This window comes from Eurypyga helias, unplaced genomic scaffold (assembly GCF_000690775.1).
Source record: "Eurypyga helias isolate BGI_N326 unplaced genomic scaffold, ASM69077v1 scaffold11149, whole genome shotgun sequence".
Taxonomy (NCBI): domain Eukaryota; kingdom Metazoa; phylum Chordata; class Aves; order Eurypygiformes; family Eurypygidae; genus Eurypyga; species Eurypyga helias.
Window position 1 is genome coordinate 12,582 of NW_010273945.1, and position 23,657 is coordinate 36,238.

The window sequence follows — 23,657 nt, forward strand, 5'->3', positions numbered from 1 at the left end:
AGTGTCCTCAGCTTACTTTAAGATTAAAAGACAAATATAAGAAGATCCAAGAACGTTTTCCTTTTAATTATCATTAAAAAGCATTAAAAAAATACAAGGAATTTCCCTTTGATAACTAGGTCAAAAAAACAGAACAAGACAGTCTGAAGCACTTGGAGGTTTTCAAGCACCATGCCCTTTGTTCACGTGTTGAGCTTGCTATCAAATGACACACAATCACTCATGAGGTCCAGGTAAACTCTGCTACATCACTGTCATGGGCCTAAATGAATAGCAGGAGTAGGAATGCAACATCTGTTCGGCAGCTTGACATTTTCTACATTTCTGAGGTCCTAACAACTGAATGCCAAGTAACAGCGAGCTTCTCAGGTCCTTTCGGGCCGAAGTTTTTACTTGCTGCCTCAAAGTTCAGTTCAGAAATATTTTAAGATTACCAATTAGATTGTTCAACCCTCAGACACATACTACACACACAGTATGTGGAGCTGAGCCTGCTGAGCTGAAGATTACTTAGTCCTTTCTTCTACATGCCCCCTCGCTTTTTTACAGTGCTAGAAATACACGAGGGAACTGTTCACAGAAGAGCCCATGAAAGTTATCACCATCAAGGTGTCAGGTAGAAAGCCACAGACCCCCTATAGCAAAAATGCATTCAGCCCACATAGGTGACATGGGCTGTCCATCCTCTCTCCACCAAGGTCATGACCCCATCGAAGAAGCCACCATGGGCACGATCTGCCCTTGGTGAAGCCATGCTGGCTGTCACCAATCACCTCCTCATTCTCCATGTGCCTCAGCAGGGTTTCCAGGAGGATCTGCTCCATGACCTTGCCAGGCACAGAGGTGAGACTGACTGGCCCATAGTTCCCCGGGTCCTTCTTTTTTTCCCTTTTTAAAGATGGGGGTTATGTTTGCTCTTTTCCAATCTGTGGGAACTTCAGACCACCACAACTCCTTATATATGATGGACAGAGGTTTAGCAACCTCATCCACCAGTTACCTCAGGGCCCACAGATGTAATTCCATCAGGTCCCATGGACTTGTGCACCTTCATGTTCCTTAGATGGTCCCAAACCTGATCTTCACTAACCATGGGTGGCTCTCCATTCTCCCAGTCCCTGCCCTTGCCATCTGCGACTCGGAAGGGTATGGCTCATGTCCTTGCCAGTGAAGACAGAGGCAAAAAAAAAGTTATTAGAGCACCTCCATTAAGTACATACTAGTTATGTGGGAAGTGACAGAGTGAAAACTGTCTGAACTGCAGGGTCAGTGGGTTGATCAGTGGCATGAAGTCCAGCTGGAGACTAGGCACTAGCCTCCATCGATATTGGATCCACTACTGGTTAACATCTTCATTAGTGACCTGGATGATGGGACAGAGCATACCCTCAATCTTGACAGATGATACAATGGTTGGAGTAGTGGCTGATAGTGCAGAAGGCTGTGCTGCCATCCAGAGGGATCTCAGTCTGGAGAACTGGGCAAACAGGAACCTTAAACAAGCTCAACAGCAGGGAAAGCAGAGTCCTTCCCTGCTGGGAGAAAGGCAGCTTGGCAGAGAACCTTGGAGTCCTGGTAGCCACCAAGCTGATCATGAGCCCACAGAACTCATGAGACAGAGATGGCCAACAGTCACACGGGCTGCACTAGTAGTGGCAGTGCCAACAGTTAAGGGAAGTGATCCTTCCTCTCTACTCAGCACTGGTGAAACACTTCGGGGCAGATGTCTCCAGCTCGGGGCTCCCCAATGCAAAACAGATATTTACAACTGAAGTGAGTCCAGTTAAGGGCCAAAAAAGTGATTATGGGACTGGAGCATCTCTGATAGAAGGCAAGGCTGACAAGCAGGGATCGCTGAATCTGGAGAAAAGCCAGCTCAGCAGGATCTTGGCCATAAAAACGGCTAAGACAGGAATAAAGATGGAGCCAGATTCTTCCCTGCAGTATCAAGTGACAGGACAAGAGGAAATGGGCACAAACTGTAACACAGAAAAGTTCATTTGGAAATTCCATACAGTTTTAATTCCCTAAGAAAACACCTTTTCCTGGTAAAGGGTGGTGATGCAGTGGAAGAAGTTAGATTGCACAGTGTAACCCTGGAGATGTTCACAGGCCGACCGGACACAGGTCTGAACAACTCGCTCAGAACAGCAGGCTGGACTAGAGGCCTCCAGAGGTGCCTCCAATCTCATCCATCTGGTGATTCCACAACAACACACAGCAGACATTACAGGGAATTCTTTGAAACGGACTGTCACCCAGACTCTAAAGTGACTTGAATCAAGTAAAGGTAAAGCCAAGACAGGATTCCCACTCAGCTTTTTGTATAAAACCAGTGATACAGTGATTTTGTCCCTATACTTGTAAAGAGGAATTCAAAACAGAGACACTATCTTACAAAGGGGAATTCACAATGCTGGATACATGCTGTCACGTATCAAGGAAATGAAACCACTGAGCCCCTCAGAAGAAGGGAAATACACAAAAGAAATCTTTGCTAACTTATGGCAACTTTACCTTTTGCCACAGAACTGGCACCTGTCGAGTTATAAAACAGTGTCTGCAGAATCCCTCTCACTTTTTCTCTGTCAGAGGAGTAGGACTTCTTTCACAGTGACAGTTGATTCCGTGATGTTTATTGCCCATGCCCTAGCTGGTAAATGCGACTTGGAATAGCATTTGACATAGCAGTCAAGGCCAATACTGAATGCAGTTTAAGGAAAGCAAGTAAATGAAAGCAATAAACTCCAACCAGTAAATACTATCACTGCAGTTTCAGTGTCATTCGTTTAAATTCTTGAGTTGTGTTTACAAGCCATTTTTTCACATCTAAAAACATATGCCAATCACAGATTACCCTACATGGAAAGTGTCCCAGTGACTACTCCTGTATCCTGACTGACACATACCAGAATCTGGGCAGATCAGTCACAGGAATAACATACTAACTGAAATTGGTACCTCATTACCAATATCCAAACACTATCTCTAGTCACCTTGCTAAGCACCACAATTTCTGGCCAGGCAAGAGATCTGAAAGAAACACAGAACTGCAGAAACACAATGTAATTGAAGTTTTACTTTCTTCATCAAAACATTAGTACTGATCTGTGATTAATTATCGAAACTTGGCATCAGCAGAGAAAAACAAGAACAGCACAAAAATGTTAGTGCTATAAACAGAACTGCTTCTTATGCAAAGGAATCTTGCCCAAATTATGAGATACACAGTTTCTATTAATTATGTCCAAGACCAGCTATTTTACTTGTGGAAGAGATTTAAAGCAGAGACCCTCCAGATTTACCTCCCTACCTGTATCCTGTCAGTTTGTTCATTCAGTAATTACTCGACAACAGTTCTACACTCAATCTCTTCAAACAATACACATACTGACTGAAGTAATAGCTGTGCTGAAATACTACTTCCACAGCTACTTCAGCAGGTGAATATTTAATACACAAACATTAAGGTTATGCAATGTCAAAACCACTGAACAAAATGAAAAGTCAAGAAGCAGCCAGAAAGCCTAGTTTTAAATACTTAATGACGACACACTGTACAACACTGAACACAGCTACTCTGGAGACACCAATTTAAAAAACAGTTTTACTGGAATTTTCCACCGCAGTTAGTAAGACAGACATGTGTTTCTACAAATGCAAACACTACAACACTAAATCCAAGGGTTTTTTTTCCACTGCTTTAATATTTCATTTCTAACATCAAGATGAACTGATTTACCATTTTCAAGTCAGAACTGTGAAAGTTAACAGGTTAAACAAGTTGCCGAAAAGAATAAGGAGACACAGTCCCTACAAAACAGTGTTTTGGTTTCTTACTATCTGCTACTACCTATAGACACCTCAGCACCCTACCCTCCATCTTTCTACCTTACAGCTTATTAGTAGCATAGAGTTCAAACAGGGTGTTTGTATTACCTGCAAGAACTTTAGGAAAATCTATATTATTATATAGACTATATGTTCTAATATAATCTATATTATTAAATTCTAAACACCTCTACCTAAGGTATTCTTAGAAGTCATTAAATCTGAAATCTCTAAATGTTAAAGTAAGGATTCCACTAAGTGTTTGCATCCAGTAACTTCTAGCATAAACTTTCAGCCTAGAACACTGTTCACCTTTTACAGATAGTATCCAGTTCTTTCATAATTAAATTTCAGTGGAAAAAAAACCAACATAGAATCGAAATAAATTATCACCCAGTCAGTGCAGATGAAAATGGGTTAAGCCTTCCTGCAAACCAGACAGATTTATACTGGGAAGAGGAATACATAAAGGAATATATATCAGCTCCCTTGGGAAGTACAATAAAAACAAGGACATATTTCTTTGTTTTTAAGCCATGTTCTCAGAGACCATTGTGCCAGGCAAGTGTTCTTAACTTGCACTCGAGTAAGTACATGTGATGCTATAATTCTAGAACTCTTAATTTGATTTCTACTAATAAGATGCTGCAGCACACAGCAGAGACCAGGTCTTAGCTGTCACTAACCAGTGAAGGGCTGATGTCTGAAACAGGAGAGTACATTGCTGTATATTCATCACATTTACTGTCTTCCCTCAAATGAAAGATAGTCCCATTCCAAACAAAACTTGAAGGCCACTTCTCCCAGTATACACAAGACTGCCTTGTTAAACACACACATGCTGTGCTGATTTTAAGTCTGTGATGCAAGCTTCCACGAGCATTTGTTTCTGTGGGCAAAGCAAATTGGAAACATGACAGATTTCCCTTTCTAAAAGCAATTTAGACTCAACTCTGTGGCACTACAAAAACATACTACTCAATACAGCTTCACTTGTGTGTAGGTTAAGCTAATCAGTATAACCATATCCCATACAGGCTTGGCTTTTGCAGTCTACCCTGTAACAGGTAACACATTCAAAAAGCGGACACAGCAGTAACAGGCTGTCAGCACTACCATCAGAAGAGGTTTTGCTATTTTCAGTCACGTCTCATGAAGAATGCCAGCTCTGACAGCTACAACCAGTGCTGGAGTTGCCGCCCTGAGGTCAGTATGGGATCCACATCTGTTCTGTGCCTCGCAGCTGAGCGTGGGATCCGACCAACCTGACAGTTTGTTCTTCCAAAAAGCAGATGCAATTAGAACCAGACCTGGGCATGAAGCAGTAACTGGTGGGGGGTTCATGAGGAACTACTCTTCAGAGAGAAATGGCTGCTCAGATGTCCAAGCTTTCTCTTCAAGGACTGCTCAGAACAGAGTATATTTATATGGGACCTGTAAAGTCAGTAATTGTCTCAGGATACAGCAGCACAGAATAATCATGTCAGTTAAACATACACTCTTGACGCAAGGATCCCCTACAACCGTGGCACACATGGATAGACACTAAAAGACAGCCAGACTGAGAAGCTAAGAAAGGCCACAATTAATTCTTCTAAAGAGTAAACATTATGTAAGAAAACATGGGATTCTCCAGCCTGCAAAGCATTTTTTCCCCAGTAGTATTCCTGAGCTACAAACACTCCTTAGTAAAAACTAAAGCCACCAGTATTAATACTCTTCTCAGTACAAATCCACAACATAGCTTCATCCTAGCTACAGTAATGAAAATTAACTCTGTCCCAGCTAAAACCAGCACAGATAAATGTGACTCAGCCAGCAAGTTTTTCTTACCCTTGAGAAATGCACTGTATGCTAGTATTTTGTCTATTTCTGTGGTTCTACTAGCCCCCTGAAAACACTCTTCAGAAACAGTGGCACACATTAAGAAGATGCCTTAAGAGTCTTAAAACACAAGAACTCCATCATTACAATTTTGCATGGCGAGACTTTGAAAAAAGCCAAAGCCATGCTCGGGGTTAGTGAAAGGACCTTTACAGAGCATGTCACAGTACCAGATGAGGAATTCTAACATTACAGAAAAAAAGCAGTCTTCCCAAAATTGGTTTTGGCCTTGCTTAGGCTAAAAGCCAAGTGTAAAGTGGTGTATTTTGAACTCAGTCAGCTTATGCAAATGCTGCATTTGTGCCCTCAGAGAGGCAGCTCAAGAGACAAAGTATAACCAAGCTAGAGGATTCCTCTGAGCATAGGTTACCATGTTCTGCAAGGATGGCTCCATGAATTTTAGATTATGTCTCCACAGAGACTGACCTTGCAAAGGATGAATTGGCTTTCCTCTTCTGTTTCCTGCCATAAGCACCAATGAAGACGAAATGGGCTGTTTGCTACATTTGTTGGTTATCTCTCCTCCAACCTGAATATGACAATGCTTGTCCAGCTGCCAGCTTCAGGTCCTAGCTCTTGTCTTTTTTTTTTGTTTCTGGTTTGTGTGGAGTTTTCTCTCTCTTCTGCTTCTTTTTACTAGATTCAAGGTCTACCATTTCCATTATGCTAATATTCTTACAACAGCCTGCTTCCAGAAGAAATTCAGACTTAGGACCAATCTCTATATGACTGAGAGGAAGATGCCCAGGAGTCTTCCTTAGGATAACTGATCAAGGATATCACACTGCTGAAAGGGGAAGACCTTGTAGAACTGCTGCTGCATGTATCACAAAGTAACAGCAGAAACAGGCTTTCACAAGACTTGATCTGAAGAGGATGCATGAGACAAAATGCCATTTGGTGAACAGAAGCAAATATCATGGTACATGCCTGTTAACCATCAACTGAAAATCCTGCTAAGGTTTTCCCAGAATTACTTGGGATAGTACAACTGTATCTATACTACCAAAAGTAGTACGACAGACAAATTTAAGAGACAATAATGAAGTTCACTGACCTATGCTAGAAGTGGAGATGGGAATTATGCACTGCAACCACAGTAGAGTGATTGTGCTCTTTTGCTTTTAAAAGGGCTAATATAGAAGATTTTAAAATCTGTCACTGTAATTGCCTCTTTAAAAAATAAGAAATACTTAACTTATAATTTAAAGTACAAAGATAAGAAACAAATGGAGATCAAATACTTCTCAATTTCTTACTTCTCACTTTGTGATAGTCTAAGTCGTTCCTTCGTACTCTGCATTCCTGATTCTGATCTAATGAACACTTCCTCCCCTTTCACACCAAGCCAGTGAGTATCTGCACCACAAATTTCAGACACTTCCAATAAAACACTCATACCATTTCAAACTGTAGAGGACAAAAGCACACAGGACAATATCCATGAACAAGAACAAAAACCTCAAAAACACCAGACCCCAAATCTCCTTCTGTTTTTCAAGTTGAGGTCAACCTGTTCACAAGTTCTCACTTCCTCTGAAGGAAACAAGTATACTTCGATTTCCCTATGTTTGTGTCTAGGGAACTGCTGTTGCTGACAGAGACAACAGCAAGTACATCCCCTGGGACTCTTTCATTATTCATTCCAGACACCTGTATAGAAATGCACAAAACATGTCTCCATTGCCACTTACAATTACCACTCGACTGGAATATCTTAGTACCTTTCAGGAAAAAACTACCACTGCACAGATGAAAGACACCCAAGTCAATATTTAATTAATTGTGCTACAAAACCTGAGAGCTTAACAGGTCAATTTGTTCTAAGACTTCAATTATTTCAAAAATAAGTGCAGTCATATTTTACAACAGTAAAAGCATTCCAAGTATTTGATTTAAAATTAAAAATAACAAAACTAAGCCAGACAGATCTCCATGACTGGCATTTGCAGCGTAGTGGACCCATGCAGAATGCCAGGTCTATTTAAAAGGCAGTGCATAGCATGGAGAGGGCAGGAAGATGCATCAATCTCAGTAGTTAACAAGCAGATTTTTGGTGGTGGTGTTGGCTTTTTTCCCCACTTCTTAAAGCTTGGTTTGAGCAATGCTTGCAGTCCTGTTTCAGCTCCATACTGCTGGTCCCCTTCTAACACCTCCACCTGTGCCAGACACCCCCTGTGCAGGCTCAGAAACCACCTGCAAACCTGCTGAGGATCCTTAAGGTGATCTGCAGGGGTCTCAGGATCCTCTGCCCCAGGGAAAGCAGGGACGAAAGTAAATCAGGGGCAACACGGCACTTGGGGTCCCAACAGAAAACAAACCGTAGCTGCTGAAGGCGAGGTCAGCGCGTTTCGTAGTCCTGTCTGACACACTGTGGTCTTTTGCTCAGAGTGGAGAGACACCAGTGAACAACCGTGGCCGTAATGGGGTTTACAGGAAGTGACAGCAATATGCACTCAGAAGTGAAGCCTCCTCTCAGTATAATTCAGCAAGGTGAAAAACAAGCAGCCAGCTTAAGCTGGTTAAGGAACATTCAAAGTCTGAGGGAATTTGAATTTCAGTGAAGAACAGATTTTACCTGGGGGTGAAAAGGCATGTGTGGGGTGGGGAGGGGGTTTAAAATGGAAATGCTGTCAAAGCTTTAACTGTAACATAGCTAAAAGGTTGTGTAATTACCATTATATATAACTCCTGCAGAAATTTAAGGGAAAAAAACCCCACCTTTACCTTTGTTCCAAGACAAATTGTTCTTCTGCTTCAGATCTGCTAAAGCACTTCAATTTTACCTTGAGAATACAGTCCTGAGGTATTTAATTACCCTGTCAAGACCACTAAATGGTCTGGCACCATGCCCCCTCGCTCAATCTTAGCCGATTGATAGCATCAGTAAGACTCAGTAGCTTTAATTAAACCTCCAAATAGGATCCCCTTTTGCTACTCACTCGATAAATGTTCTTTAGAGCTGGAAGAAAAAAATTGAGAAGGCAAGGAGACTTTCTCTCACCTTCACAGCTCACTTGCCTCTGGTATTTTAATAGACTTTTTACACAACTCATTCCATTGCTCCCCAGGGACATCAGGTAATGAAAAAATTACTACAAAAAGTGACACTACCAAAATTTTCCTCTACAACTATCAATGGTGAAGACAGGAACAGTATCAATCTTTTACCAGTTGCACTAACTCAGAAATCAAATTACCATGTTTCTTTTTCTCAGCACTGTTATTTGCCATTGGGTGTACAGGGTGTTTTAAGTCACCGGCAGAAGTAGTTCATAAGGGTGGAAATCTTGAGCAGTTAACAGATAATTCCTTTAAAACGAATCTTACTGTAAATCTGAGTAACAGTTCAAGGCACCAAGTGAAACTGCCTTGCATAATGACAAGTTTCAAGGACAGTCTGCCTCAGAGGACACTAATGAAGTTGTGGCACATCCCTTACTCCAAGTTTTCCCTTGCTATGCTGCACTTCAGGCATTTGTAAAGGTGATAGTCCAATTTTCACCCTACAACTGAAGACCTAGCCAGTTCTCAATACACATCTTTCTACAGCAGGGCAGTTAACAAGGGGATGACAGCGAAGCAGGACATCTGTGCCTGTCGTCAAAGAATTTGTCAAACTTCATTCCAACAGGAGTTGGCAGAATACTACATGTGAAGCTTTTCTTAAATATATGCAAAGATATAAAAGAGTGGGAAGAAAACCTACAGATTTAATACTTTAGATAAAATATTTCTTACATCTCTATTCCCCAGACAGGTAATAATTACCCATGTAAACATCCTAATAGCCCAAAGAATTTAAAAGAGAAGGAAACCTTACTAAATCTCATTTTTAAGAAACACTAGCTAGGTAAAACACAGCTAGATAACCAATGCTATCTTCTAAAAAAAAGGACAACTCCTGAGCCTCTAGCCAGAACAGGCTGTTTTCTTTCCCTTTCCCAACACACACTTACGTGTATGTCTACGCACGGATCACCAGTGTCAGTGGGCAAGATGCTGCGGCTCTGCCACTTCAGGTCCCTGTGCCCGGAGAGCTGGGGACAGACAGCAGGAAGCTCCTGGGCCCCAGAGCAGCTGGGAAGGGAGGCAGGAGCACCGCATTGCTGCCACCTGCAGACTCCCCTCAGCAGCTACCACCCACAGATCATCATCCCCATCACTCAGGCCATCTAGCATCCACGGAGGGAAGCCAAAGACTTTCCTGTGAGCTCCTGCCACCCCAAATAATCTGGGTAAAAGCTGCCTCTTGCTCAGCATCTTGAACGGCTCTACACGAGTTCAAGGACAGACCATTTGTTTGCTCACTCCACTCCGGGAGAATCTTACTACACTTTGCTAATGTACACCACTCAGATATCCCTATTCAGATAATCTCGCAATAAAAATTCACCTTTTTTTTTTTAAGTTGTGTTCCCAGGAGCAAGGGGAGGGGAAGCCTCCATTTCCCCTCTCCCAAGCAGAAGCCAAGCCAACATGCACTGAACCTTCTTATCACTACGTGCAAGCCAGTGACTTGTATGCTGTTTGTTCCTCTAGGTTTTCCACATCTGGGAAGAACTGCTCCCTCCAGGACAACCCAAATGAAAAAAAGAGTCATGGACAAGTGATTTCTAGGCCCAGAAATCCCACATTTTCACTGGCTCTTACATGGAAGACAGCCAAAGTGCTTCCCACCAGCGTCTTCTTCCAAAATAAGCCACAAAAAAAAAAGTGTTTTACCTCTAAGATACAACTGGTATTCACACTGAAGTTGCACAATTAAATGAAACCCAACCTGCACAGGCTACCTGCAGTACAAATAAGTGTTTATATTTCAAATAAACCGCCGACTACGTTACAGAGGGCACCATCTATTATGTGTCAAACTGCCCAGCAGAGGGGTCTAGGTATCAAACACACCCAGATGTGCTCCAACATCAATGTGCACCCACCCCACAGCTTTTATACACAGGTCAAATCGGAAGTTAGAGATTTTCTGTATTTTGGTGAAGACAACATCATTTCAGCTTGTGACAACTCAAATGTTTGTTTTCTTTAGCTCATGACATCTAAGGCACAAATACCTGAAAATTTACACATAAGTTTTAGTCTCACTGCAGAGGTCACTACCTGGTTTTGTTTAGAACCAGAAGTCTATTTTCACAACCTGGGAGAGCAGGAAAAGAGCACCAGTGTCATCACACCCATCTGCCTGCTCCATTTTCACTTTTTCCCCCATACTTTTTTTTCCTCCCACAATCAATTTTTAGTGGCAGCAATACAGTGACTGTTTGCATTAATCACTTTGCAAGGTGAAAGAAGATTAAGATTTCATAAACTGGTAGCATAAAGTATAGCACTGGAAACCCCCTTAAGGGATCATTTTGATCTGGGAGACCTGGCTGGATTCTCTACAACAACTGGCTGGCTATAGAGTCACCAGAACTTCCAACTCACCAGCCTGGACAGATGCATACTATTTTTGTCCAATCCAAGACATTAAATGCAAAGATACAGTGTACCTGCAATACTACTGGAACACAAACCTATTCCCTTTCTCACCACCTCACAAAAGACAGCTTCAAAAAACCTGGAGCACAAAACTTTCCTCAATTTCCTCCCGAAAACAGAAAATGGGAGACACTGCCCTGTGGGCAAGATGAATGCTGGAAGCATATAGGGAGCTTTCTGCAGCAAAGCATCTGTGTCTCTCATCCATTGTTAGTGAGCCATGATTCACCACTTGTTAAACAGCAGTTTTTAATTTTCAAATCCACTTTATTACATCTTATGAATCCAGAACAGGGAGGGCATTCTACCATAATTATTGCCTTTTTTTTTTGTCTCAGTCATCTTTAAGTGGCTGTACACTGCTTTTGAAGTTCAAACCTTTTTGAAGGTGAGCTTTGTCTTCTGACTCAAACATGATCCTCGTTAGAGGGCAGTCACTATCCGACTGCTCAGCCAGCAAACCCTGCTATTTAATGAGGAAGAATGGGCTGCTAGGAACACGGACTGCCTTCAGGCACCAACACCTGTGAAACGTGTTCAAAAGTCTGCATTCCCTGGTAAATTTTATTTCATCTCCTCTCTCTCAAAGATTTCAGAGCCCAAACAATTGGTCAAATGAATATCCCCACCCTTCTGATAATGGAATGAAACAGCACTGCCTTGCTTCATCTACTGAGATTTCTGTTTCTAGAAGTTCAAGAAACTGAATCTAGTAAATAATAGATGCAGGACCTACAGCACAAAGAACCAGGAATCCTAAACATTAAGAGACCTAGGGACTAGAATCTTAGGAGTCCAGTAATTCATAGATAACCAAAATGGTTATTTCAGCAGTTCATTTTAAAGATTTGTAAGAGAAACAACACACTAGTGAACAAGAGAAGGACATACTAATAAGCAAGTTATACCATCTTTGATAAAGTAAGGAGGAAGCATATAGTGCAGTGTTCAGACTATACGCAATATCGCATTTCTGCAACTAAAGAATTCAACTATTTCTCAGTTAAAACAATTCAAGCTCACTTGTAAAATGTCATCAAGTGCATTAAAAAAATCAGAATAGTCTATACTTAACCATAATCTACCTCTCTAGATCTAAATGGACTACAAAGGACTAACCATCTGCTAGGTAGTGAAGCCCTAGTCTACTGACATTATGGCCCTAATGAAGAAGCCCTAATGTCTACTGACATTAGGAGAATGCTTACATTTAGAAAGGGAAAATGGATTATTTATCTGACAAACAAGCAGTCAAAATACTTCAGTTTCTTCAAATCATACTTACTTTTATGGTTTTAGTTTGAAGTCTCAATCCATTCAGAGTGTTGATAGCTTTTTCAGCATCCTTGGGGTCAATGTAGTTCACAAAACCATAACCCAAGCTCTGTCCTGATTAAAAAGAAGAGCGATCATTAGTACTCAGATGCCACACAAGGGATAGCTCAAGTGTTTAAAACCTATACAGACACACTGAGCAAAAATTGCTTATGGTAAAGAACAGTATCTGCCCCGCTCACAACACCTCATTTTTCCAGTAAGGTCAGTGTTGTTTTAACTAGCTTCCTCAACTCCCATGGACTGCCCTAAGTTCAACACAGAAATTACTAGAGACCATTTAATGAAAGACAAAAATTGCTATGCAAAATAGGTTCAGGAGTTTGCTATCTGTTAGAGACCAGAGAAAGCGAAGGAGCTTCAAAGTTCAGAGGCTATCAAAAATCCACTACTCGCATTTGAACTTTTTAATTGAACACAAAGTATCATGGTAAAATTCTAGACCAGTGCTTGAAAATGAGGTTTTTTGGTTTGGTGGTTTTTTTTTTTCCAAATATACTTCAATATCTGAATTTGAGGCAAATTTGAAACCAAACATTTCTACAGATGCTTTTCACACACTAAAGAGCCTCTTGGTAACAAGAGGTTTAAACACTCATTTTGTTCCTATATTCAAAACAACTGGTACCAAGTAACTGCTCACGAGTTAAATGACATCCAAAGATGCAAAATTTTCAGGTTCTTTTAGCACCGGTAATTCAGATGATAGATGGGCAGAAAGCATTTTTAACTAACTCTTAAATTGCTGAACCACAGCCCATTCCTAACAGCGTATTCTGCTCAAGCACTTTCAAAACACTTGAGTGTTACAGAGGATAAACAGCATTACATAACGTACAAACTGCAAATTCATGTATTGCTGAAGATGAAGGCACCTGTGCTGAATCAAGTTCTGTATGCCATCTATAAAGCATGTATTTAAGTAGTACACAATGCAAAAAACCCTGCAAGTTTGTAATTGATTAAGACAAGAGGGTTTATAACAAGCTGCCACTGCTGGCATTCATAATTCTGTACAAATTAGTCTCCACAGCACCAAAACTGGACACCACCACCCCCACACTACCCCCAATTTTTCCCAATCTCCTCCTCCAAAAGCACACAGAAATAAATTGCCTAGATGAAGCTGTGAACATGAAAGTATAAGGAAAGTAATTAACAAAATACGTCCGAAACTCAACTCCCCAACACCCTGCTCCAGACAACCCTGCTCTGAGCAGGAGGTTGGACTACATGAGCTCCAGAAGTGACTCCAACCTCAGCAACTCCGTATTTCCCTAACAAGCAAAATGGAAATAGGCAGAAGTGTTTCCGTATGCATCTACTGCTCTACACAGATATAGCTAAGTTCCTTACCCTAGAAGTGCCTTTTTCCTTATTAGTTTGGTTACAGTAGAGCAATTTCTGTACCTGCAATTTCACCTCCATCACTCCCACTGTCTGCATAAAACTCTTCCCATCTGCATCTCCAAAAAAAGAACTTAAAGGAATGTCTTTTTGAGCACAGCTTTTTAGACTTCTCCTAATACGGAAATGCTGGGTTTTGGTGTTATTATTCATTTCCTAGGGAGGAACCCATTTAAACCACAACCTTAAAAGACATTAAAATCTGTAAGAGCAAAATATTTCATCTAGGGTATTCCCAATACACTACTCACTAATTCCACAGTGAAGTGTAAAAGATGTGCAGAAATTATTTCTACTACCCACTCTCTTCATGTGATCTGTTTTTCACATTAACACTACCCAGATCACAGCAGGCAAACAGCATACCCAGCCGATAAAAAGGGTATCATTCATGACCAGTTCTTCCGCAAACATTCTAGCAGTTGAGCTTGATAATTATTAGTAGACTAACCTAGGAAGCACAAAATCCAGTCATCTATTCAGGACAGTCTGAACTCATTTCTGCAGGTTTATTCTGCAATTAAAAAAAGCTTTCACTGTGAGCTGGTGAAACACCAAGGCAGGTCACCCAGAGATACCTGAAGTGTCATTCCTGGTATACGATACTCCAGAGATACTCCAAGTCTGACTGGATGTAGTGCTGGGCAACCTGCTCAGGGAGAACCTGTCTGAGGAGGGGGAGTTGGCTAGTGGCTCCACAAGTCCCTTGTTTCCTCAATGATTACATGATTCAGTTTTGTTTAATTTGGGCTACCATCCAGAATTCAATCCAAAGGCCTTATATATTTGAAAAGGTTTAAGAAAAAGGTATGCCTTCTCAGAGGCTGAAATTTTGCCTGAAGATTTAGTGGTTCAATTACACACTACCAATAATTCAGAGTCAGAAATCACTTTTTCCAGAGCAGCACATGAGAAAGATGAATCTTAGCTCTCAACAAGCAGTACAAATAATTGGAAATTGATCCTGATTTCTGGAATCAGATGCTTATGGGACCATTCTGAAGTCTTACTGCTTAAGGGAAGATGCTTGTCTAAAAGGTTTGCCAGTTCACATATATATGGCTGAGTTTTAGAAAATCCAGACAAGCATTTCACAAAATGCAGCAGAAGCAGCTCTTTCAAACAACACATCAGCTATCTCAATTATTGCAAATTATGTTTGACAGCTGGCAGTATTTCTGACTTTGTGGGAAAGTGCCAAGTGCATTACAAGAACATAGAAGCTCAGTCCTTCCCAAGTGTTTTACTGAGGTACGGGACTTCAGTCCAATCTTACACTAGTACCACTGTAGCTGTACAAGCCAGAGGGAAGTCTCATCTGAAATCCACAGTCAGAGGGAGAGAGCAGCATAACCACTGCACACAAATTACTCAGACAAAATTAGAGATAACTGGCCAGCAAAATCTAAACAAGTTCTCCTTCTGTGCAGCTTTTTCCCCCACTCAATGTCTAAACATTTTACTTTCAAGACAAGCCAAGTAGATGCTAGATGCACTTAAAATCAAACCAGCCACCACTTAGAATATCTAAAAAGGGGAAAAATCATTATTTAATAATAGCAATGACTACTTTGTATTTCCTTAAGCCACAAATTAAACTGAACACTGACAGAAGACAGCTCAGCAATTCTGTGACTTTTCTACACCAAACTCCATTTGCCAGAACAGAAATCTGCAGCACACAAAGTTGTTTCCAAGTCTAACACACTTAAAGCAGATTAAGTGTCTTGAGGCCGCAACAGGGTGGTAGAAGAAAGTAAATCTACAATTGTCCACAAGTTAAATAATACTCAGATTTAAATGTATACCAAAAAGCGGCTTAGTCTCCTACTGGTTTAAGACAGGGTCTGCTCCACCTGGCTCTAGCCTCAGCTTTGTTTTTCCAACTTGTGCTTAATGACACTACAGTCTGAAAATCATCTGACACCTCTCCAGGTTAGCTGTACTGGTGCTCGGGCTACCACTCCATGTTGAGATAGTCTGAATATCCAGTTCAGCCTCTCCTAGATCTTCGAAATTATGGCCTAGTCAACCTCACCACAGACAAGAAGCTATCCATGCACATCAGCTATTTATTCCATAACTCAAACCTATGAACAGTATTAAATTTAGGTTATCCTAAAAAAAAGGAGTGACAGTTTCAACAGTTTTTGTGAGTAGTTATATGTGCAAGTAAGAAAATGCTTGTGCAAATTAAAGGGTAATTTCTTAGATAATACCTTTTTTTTTTTTGGCATTACAGTCAATATAGGGAATGGATTTTGAGAGAAGAGGCAAAAAATAATACAGTAACATTAAATAAGAAGCAAGGGAAGAACACAGCGATTCAGTACTTAGGAAAGAAAAGTAGACAGACTTCACAGGCACCAGCCAGCAAAAGACCAAAAAGGTTTCAAGTAGGAAAAGGGAAATAAACAATTAAAGTACAGCCATGGTCACGATGCTCCTGAATTCACTACTGTGACTTGAAAAACATCACTTTTTCCCTTCAAAAAGGGACAGGCTCTAATTCACAATACTTATCAAAGGAAGAACCACAAATAGACTAGTTCTATCCTGCCCAAGTTGTTTCACAAGTATATACTTGTTTACTGTAAACAAAGTCCATTTTAATACTGTACACAGCTGTAAAAGCACAAACAAAATATTCTGGTATACAGCATTGAGTCCCAAATGGCTGCTACCCATAGAGGAAACAGTCATGTGAAGTAGGTGCGATAGAAGCCATGTTGTCCATTCTTAGTGGCTTGCTTTTAAAAGTAACAACAATATTCCTTAAAGCAGAATTGAGTCCTTTTAAAATAACTGGTAAAGTAACATTTTCCTCCTTCTCACAACTAAACCATTCAACTTTCTAAATAGGAATAATCTCACTGTAGAACTCATATGAAGGGGCTCCTAAATTATTTACAGCAACTGCTTCAACGTTCTCAAGGAGACAGGTTATAGACAGTTTACATCCTAGTACAGCTGCAAGAACTGAATTCTAGAAGTAAATATCATGACGAAGACTTAGGTTGGACAACTGGAGATGTGACAAGTGAAGAAATGGCAAAAAGACAGAAAAACTTAATTAGTTGTTTAGCAAAATTCAAGCCAAGTCTATTTTTTCCTTAAGGTAATTTAGGATTGTGGGATTAAAAAAAAAAGCATCACTGCACTGTACACTTCGATGAGGCACAGCTATTTACACCATTCAAGAGTTTACTGCTTAATTCCTGAATGCTCAAAAGCAATTACGAGCCAGCTCACTTCACTTGATCACCCTGCAGAGCCCTCATGAGCTTTAGGAAGAACAGATCTAGAGACAAGGTAATTTCTCCTATTGCCCTGTCATTACAATGGAGAGAGAAGCAAGAATTGGTGACAGAAAAGTACTGAAGCTGTCTGAACACTGATGCCTCTTAGATCCTAGGAAAGTCCTCTGCTGGGGAAGTGTTCATGCATGAAACACTTGGTTTCATCAAACAGCCTAGGTGTCCTAAGGCATCCCCAAGTTCAGTGCTGGGAGACCGTCCCGTGAGACCTGTCACATAAGAACAGAGATTGCTCTGGATAGGACAATTAATAGGACATTCTCAGGGAATAGTGCAGAGCAACAGGTCACCTATTTTCCTGCTGGTTGCTCTAAAGGTTTCACTTGAAGCCCACTTACACTGTAAATACAGCTCATCTTCATTTGAAGGGGGAACGAAGGGACATCACTTGTTTCTCGCAGTGTCTGCTGCCATTCTCAGCTGCATACTTCGTTATCAATTCAGACATCATACATTCTGATTACAAGATGAGGGACAATTATTTTTCTGGCTTGAAATGAAGTGTTTGCACTCTAAAAGCCGGTGGTGCCTTCTTGCTACTCTGTCTACTGACAGACATTTTAAAGGGCTGGACTGCTAGATGTGATCGCCTGTCCAGGGCAGCAATTTATGCCCCAGCTGGACTGAGGGCAGCATCTCTGAATAGCAGTGAACAGACAAATGCAGGATAACAGGACAAAGGTTTTACTCTCCCTAGAAAATCTATACATAATTACCACTTCTTACTAGCTTGCTCTTCTCAAATCATTTTTACTGCATTTAAGTTTCTCTGGGAAATCCAGAACTTTATTTCCAAGCAGTAATTCAGCTACACTAGAATATAAGAAAAAACTTAAAAGACATTGCAAACTAAATTATCTACCCCCACCAAGCTTGTTTTCTTTCCAACATCATTAAGGAGTTACACAAACAACTGTACCAGGTCATTTAGCACAACCACACCAGGCCAGCGATTAAGATGTTTTACATCCTCCCCTCTCAACCTCCCTGGGAACTGGCCTGCCTTGACAACTTTTCTTGCAAGAAAAAGTATTTGCCAACCTTGATTTCCTTCCTTTTTCTCTTTGGAAGCAGCTGCAACAGCCACAGACAGCAGCTGGTTTTCTAAAGCTTTAATATCACAGAATGGTTTGGGTTGGAAGCAACCTTAAAGATCATCCAGTTCCAACCCCCCTACCATGGGCCAGCTCTGCCACAACAGCTACAATTCCTCCATGCTGCAGTTCCAAAAAGAAAGACCAAAGGGATAAGAGACTTCAGATCAGACAGTTTCATGGAAGGCCAAGGTAAAGAGATTATCTCCCTTTCAGTACTACACCTGTAAACCTGGAAAACAGGTGAAAGTAAAAAAAGTGGGACTACAGCAGTTAACAAGGAAACTTCTGTAACTAGATGGATATGCAGGAATGTCTCGTGTAGCTGCTCCCTCCTGCAGTGGATGCCAGTCTATTTGTAACAGACCTTGGAGTGCAGAATGGCTGTAAAACGCTTCTGTTTGTATTTTCAGCCTAGAAGCTACCACTCAGTTTCAGGAGGAACATTCCCTAAAGCCTGTAGGCACCTCAAAACCAAGAAGAAATACTATTTCAGACACAAGCGCCACAGGCAGCATTTTCAACAGCTCTTTACTCAGTGCTTCTGGGCTGGATGCATAGTAAGGGAGAAGTCAGTCATCTGAACTACGCAGTCCTGCTAACAAGGGTTTTGCCTGAAAGTGCTCAAGTGTCATTTACAATCTGTTACACCTTAAAGGAAAGGCAAACAAGTATGAACTTTAACTTAACATCTGTTAAATAAGCCCTTTCAAAAGCTGCTTCTGAAGCAGTGAGAGCTGTATGGCGCAGCAGTCCCTACAAGGTTACAGATGCACAGATAACAAGTGATGCGTTTTCCGTAGGTCTCACAACATTTTATCACTCCTGAGAAAGAATGCATATGGCTTTCTGCAAAATATTGTGAGTAGAGCGCAGCTGATTAGTATGGTAGTTTTATTTCGTGACCAATTAAAGCAGCTTGGTAAATTACTATCTTATCTGAATGATTTTTAGGCGGAAACATCAAGTCTGACCGCAGGAATTTCTGGCCTAGATCAAGCCTAATTATCTCCTGCTGTCCAGTTATCTCCTGAATCTGTGTCCTCATGATTCTCCTCCCTAAATAGATACTGCTGAAGATAATTTCCCTCCACGCATCATTGTCTTCCCAAACAAAACCTGGAGCCAGTATTGTGCAACTTGATCTTCTCCTGAGCATACAGCTGTTTTTTTCAGCAGTGCTCCATGAGTACGCAATGGTATTAATAGCAGATGACTAACAGGTGCTGAAAAACCAGTAACTTTGGAATTAGAAGAAGAATTTCTACTGTTGCATTTCTTGGCGGAGTCACCGACTGGCAGGATTTGGACATGCCCTCCCTGCTGGCATGAACCAGACCTTTTAACGAGGCAGCAAGAGGCCTTTGCAACCTTGGCACACCCACCACAGGAGGGAGCCCTTGGCTGCTCTCAGAGCTGTGGAAGACTCAGCGCAGGGGCTGAGCAAGCTACCTTTCAGAGGAATCGTTGATTCAGTTACCACAGGGCTCAGCTAATCCTGCTCCTTGCCTGGAGTTCTTAAGCATTCTTGCAAAGTCTGCAGGCCAAGTACAACAGACAAAGATTTCAGATAATTGTTTTTTTTTTCTGAAAACCAACAAAAAAGAGCCAAAACTAATACCACAATCAGTTGAGCTCTCAAAACCTTCACAGTATGTACTCAAGGTCTCTAAGATAACACTGAATGAGTTCTGTGAAACCAACTGGTTCATTTTAAGGAGCAAGCACAGCTAGGTTTGCAAGTTCTACCTCCCTTCTTCCATTTGCTGATCTCTTTTAACAGGTAGATGTAAGAGAAGTCCTACTAAGTAAGCATTATCAACGCTAACTCTTAAAAGAAGTCCAAAACTGTAAATTTCAAATTATCATCCTGTTATGCATATGAAATAAAACCCAAAAAACGCCACCCAGAACACTTACATTTGGTTAATAACACATCGGAAAACCAGTACATATCACTAAGCTATAAGCCAGTTTCATGGTGTACTACAAAAATTTACCACAAACGCACTAATCATACTCTGGAAAACTAAAAATCTCAATAGCAAGTATTACATATTCATACATTTACTTTCCACAAAGGGCAATCAAAAAAATTAAGATAAGCAGGCATTTAAAAAAAAAATAGGATTTTTTCACAATAGTATTAGATTTCAGTATAGACTTTTCAAACATTTCAGGATATTTCAACTTCTAAAAAAAGAGATCTTAATTCATTGCTTTGAAAAAGAACCAGAAAGAATTACAATATCATGCAGAAGAAATTACAAAAAAGCCCATCTTCCAAAAAAACTACATATTATTTACATCAATATATGACAGTAGCTATTAGCTATTGACTCCAATACTTGAAGGGGGCTACAAGGAAGCTGGGGGGGACTTTTTACAAGGGCCTGTAGTGACAGGACAAGGGGTAATGGGTTTAAATTGAAAGTGGGGAGGTTTAGATCGGATATCAGGAAGAAATTCTTCCTGGAGAGGGTGGGGGAGCACTGGGACAGGTTGCCCAGAGAAGCTGTGGATGCCCCATCCCTGGAAGTGTCCAAGGCCAGGCTGGATGAGGCTTGGAGCAACCTGGTCTAGTGGAAGGTGTCCCTGCCCATGGCAGGGGGTTGGAACTAGATGGTCTTTAAGGTCCCTTCCAACCCAATCCATTCTGTGATTCTATGATTCACCTAAATAATGAAGCCTAGGAGCTGAAATTCTAAGCCTGCAGACAGAAACTGTAAGAATTCTAGCAGACTAAGGACTTGATTTTTAATAATTTAACTTCAGGTACTTAGGCTGCCTTCAGTGCTTTACTCCAAGATCTGGTCTCCTAATACTTAAGAGTGCAGATGTGTTCCCTGACCAGCACACAGAACTAGACGTGGCACTGCATAAAAGACACAGCATTATGTTAATATCAACCTAAAAACTGCCACTAGTCACAGCCCACAATGTCCTAAAGGCAAGCCAGTGTGGCCACTGGAAAGATCAACAGCACTTCTGGCCTGTAATGAAGCATTACAGATACAGGAGTAAGAAACTCTCAACCCTTTTGTCTGAATTTGCAAATCAAGGCAGCAGAATGCTCCACATCACCATAGGGTGATCCTTCTGAGTGACAAGCCCACAGAGCACTCATGCTCCAAAATAGAGGGATCATTCAGCTCTTTTTCTGAAAAGTTACTGCATCTTCAGAGATCATTATCAGCTGCATCTGATTTAAGGCACCAAGATTACCACAGATTTGACACTGGATAAGGCTAAAAGCACACACCCTGACATGCAATTCATTTAACTGCAGAACTACTTAAAAACTACCTACACAGATATGGTCTCTGTAACAAGGGCTAAAGGAATAAGCACAGAATACCATCTGTGTTACTTTCTTCCCATTTACTTTTAACATATTGTTCAAGTTACACAGCCCTTTCAAGCTTGCATTAAGGCTTGAACCACATTTTCAAAGCTGCTTCAGCAAAATGAGGGAAACCACATGAACCACTGAGCAATTCCCAATTTAAATGCAGTTTGCTTGTAGTTCCAGTAGATGGATTCTATTTACTGAACGTTCATAACTCGTACACCGAGCTAGCAAGTTAGGCAGCTTGGAGGAAAACACCCGTAAACCACAATCACTACTAGATTTCAGTATTTGATACTTCAATGCCTGTTTCTCCCAAACCCAGTCTCTCAGCTATTGCTCTGCATCTGGAAAAACAGGAAGTTAAAGACTGAATGAAGAGGACCACACACTGATCCAAGTACTTGACAGTTCATCCTGCCATACAGTAAGATTACGCCTGTAATTAAACAGCTATAAGTTATCCTAAAAATCAGGATTTTTCAGGAACGAAACTGAAGTTTCAGCTAAGTTCCATCCTCTTGCCTTACATCTTGCATGGTTCTTCAAATGCAAGGAGGACAATCATCTGCTGCTTCATCAAAATAAGCTTGTTGATGTCAGGTACAAAAATGAGGGTGCAGCTCTGGTTCTTCCCTACAGCAGAGAAAGTTGAGAGTAAGGGGTGTTGTGGATGCCAGCATTTACGTGAACCTGACCAAAAGACGTTCAGTGAGCCAGAAGGGACATGAACTGAGTGTTACTAACAGCGACATCGTGTCCAAAGAGGAAATCTGCAAAACCAGGAAGCAGGGACTGTGTGCAAAGGTGTAAGGTTTTGCACAAGCAGAATTAACAGGGAACTTGCTCGTGGACACTACAGGAGGCTGAACATGGGTAGTCTTGCCTGCTACAGACTCTTGTGTTCAGACGTAACTAGTGAAAACCATGAACTGCTTAAAATAACTGACCTAGGGAGCATCCTGTCTGACAATCTACCTAGCCATATTGCAAGTAGAAGGCCCTTACTATGCTAAGGTGAAAGTATACCACAGAATTTGCAAAATCAGCTACTTTTTTGAAGGCTGGCTTTACCCTGTAATTTTTACCACTATGAAGAGACACGTTCTGTGCAACTGAGTTTTTATCTTGCAGTGGATTTGTTCCTTGCCAGGAATACAGCCAGCAGTGTTCAAATATTCTCCGCTGTTGTACTACTCATTCCCGTTAGATAATAAGCAGGTGGATAAAGCATTGTGTTCTACTGCTGGGATGTTTAGAAGCAGTTCAGAAAAGAAGGTGTTAGTGCAGTACTTTGCGCATCCAGATAAAACACTAGCACAACCCTTGGAAACTGATTTTTTTCCCAAACTTCACATTAACACATGTTTATGTGTTAACCCCCACAACTATTGTTGGGGTTTTTTGTTTCTTTCAGATGCTATCTGCTCCTTAATCTGAGTTTTGAAAGACATCCTGAAATGTGGTGTGATGAAGAGTTTGAAAACTATTTCCAACACCTTCCCGGCCTCCCCCTGGGGCACATTTTGCAAAAGTTAACCTGCCGTGTTGCTTTCAGTCATGTGGGGTTTTTCTCTGGTATTTACTGATGACTGAAAAACAATAACAAAATGATAAATTGCCATCAAGAGATAAACTCCTTCCCTAACCTAAGTGTTAACTGTCAACTCAAGAAATAAATCCTTGCAAGGACGTCAAAGGGGAATGTCCTTCTTTCTGTTTTAATAGCTGTGATTAACAAACAAGAACAACCACTAATCTGCAATACCGTGAAGCAGAAAACAAGCCGTTCCTCACCGTAGCTGGTAAATACACACAGGAAAAGGATACACTGAGAAAAGCTGACATTTTCATTACCTGAAACTAAAACGTCTTCACAAAATAATTCTTACAGGAACACTGCAAAATGATTCCAGAAGGAAACTTTTCGGTATTTAAAAAAGG

At 41.0% G+C, this 23,657-nt stretch overlaps 1 protein-coding gene across 3 annotated transcripts in view; it reads right to left on the reverse strand.

Moving 5' to 3' along the window:
• Positions 1-23,657, reverse strand: part of ELAVL2 (ELAV like neuron-specific RNA binding protein 2) — a 44,354-nt gene that overhangs the window by 8,130 nt on the left and 12,567 nt on the right. For all 3 annotated transcript variants that reach the window (XM_010159657.1, XM_010159656.1, XM_010159655.1), the window contains exon 3: positions 12,497-12,600. In XM_010159657.1, coding sequence (XP_010157959.1) covers positions 12,497-12,600 — 104 coding nt within the window. The remainder of the gene's footprint in view (positions 1-12,496; positions 12,601-23,657) is intronic.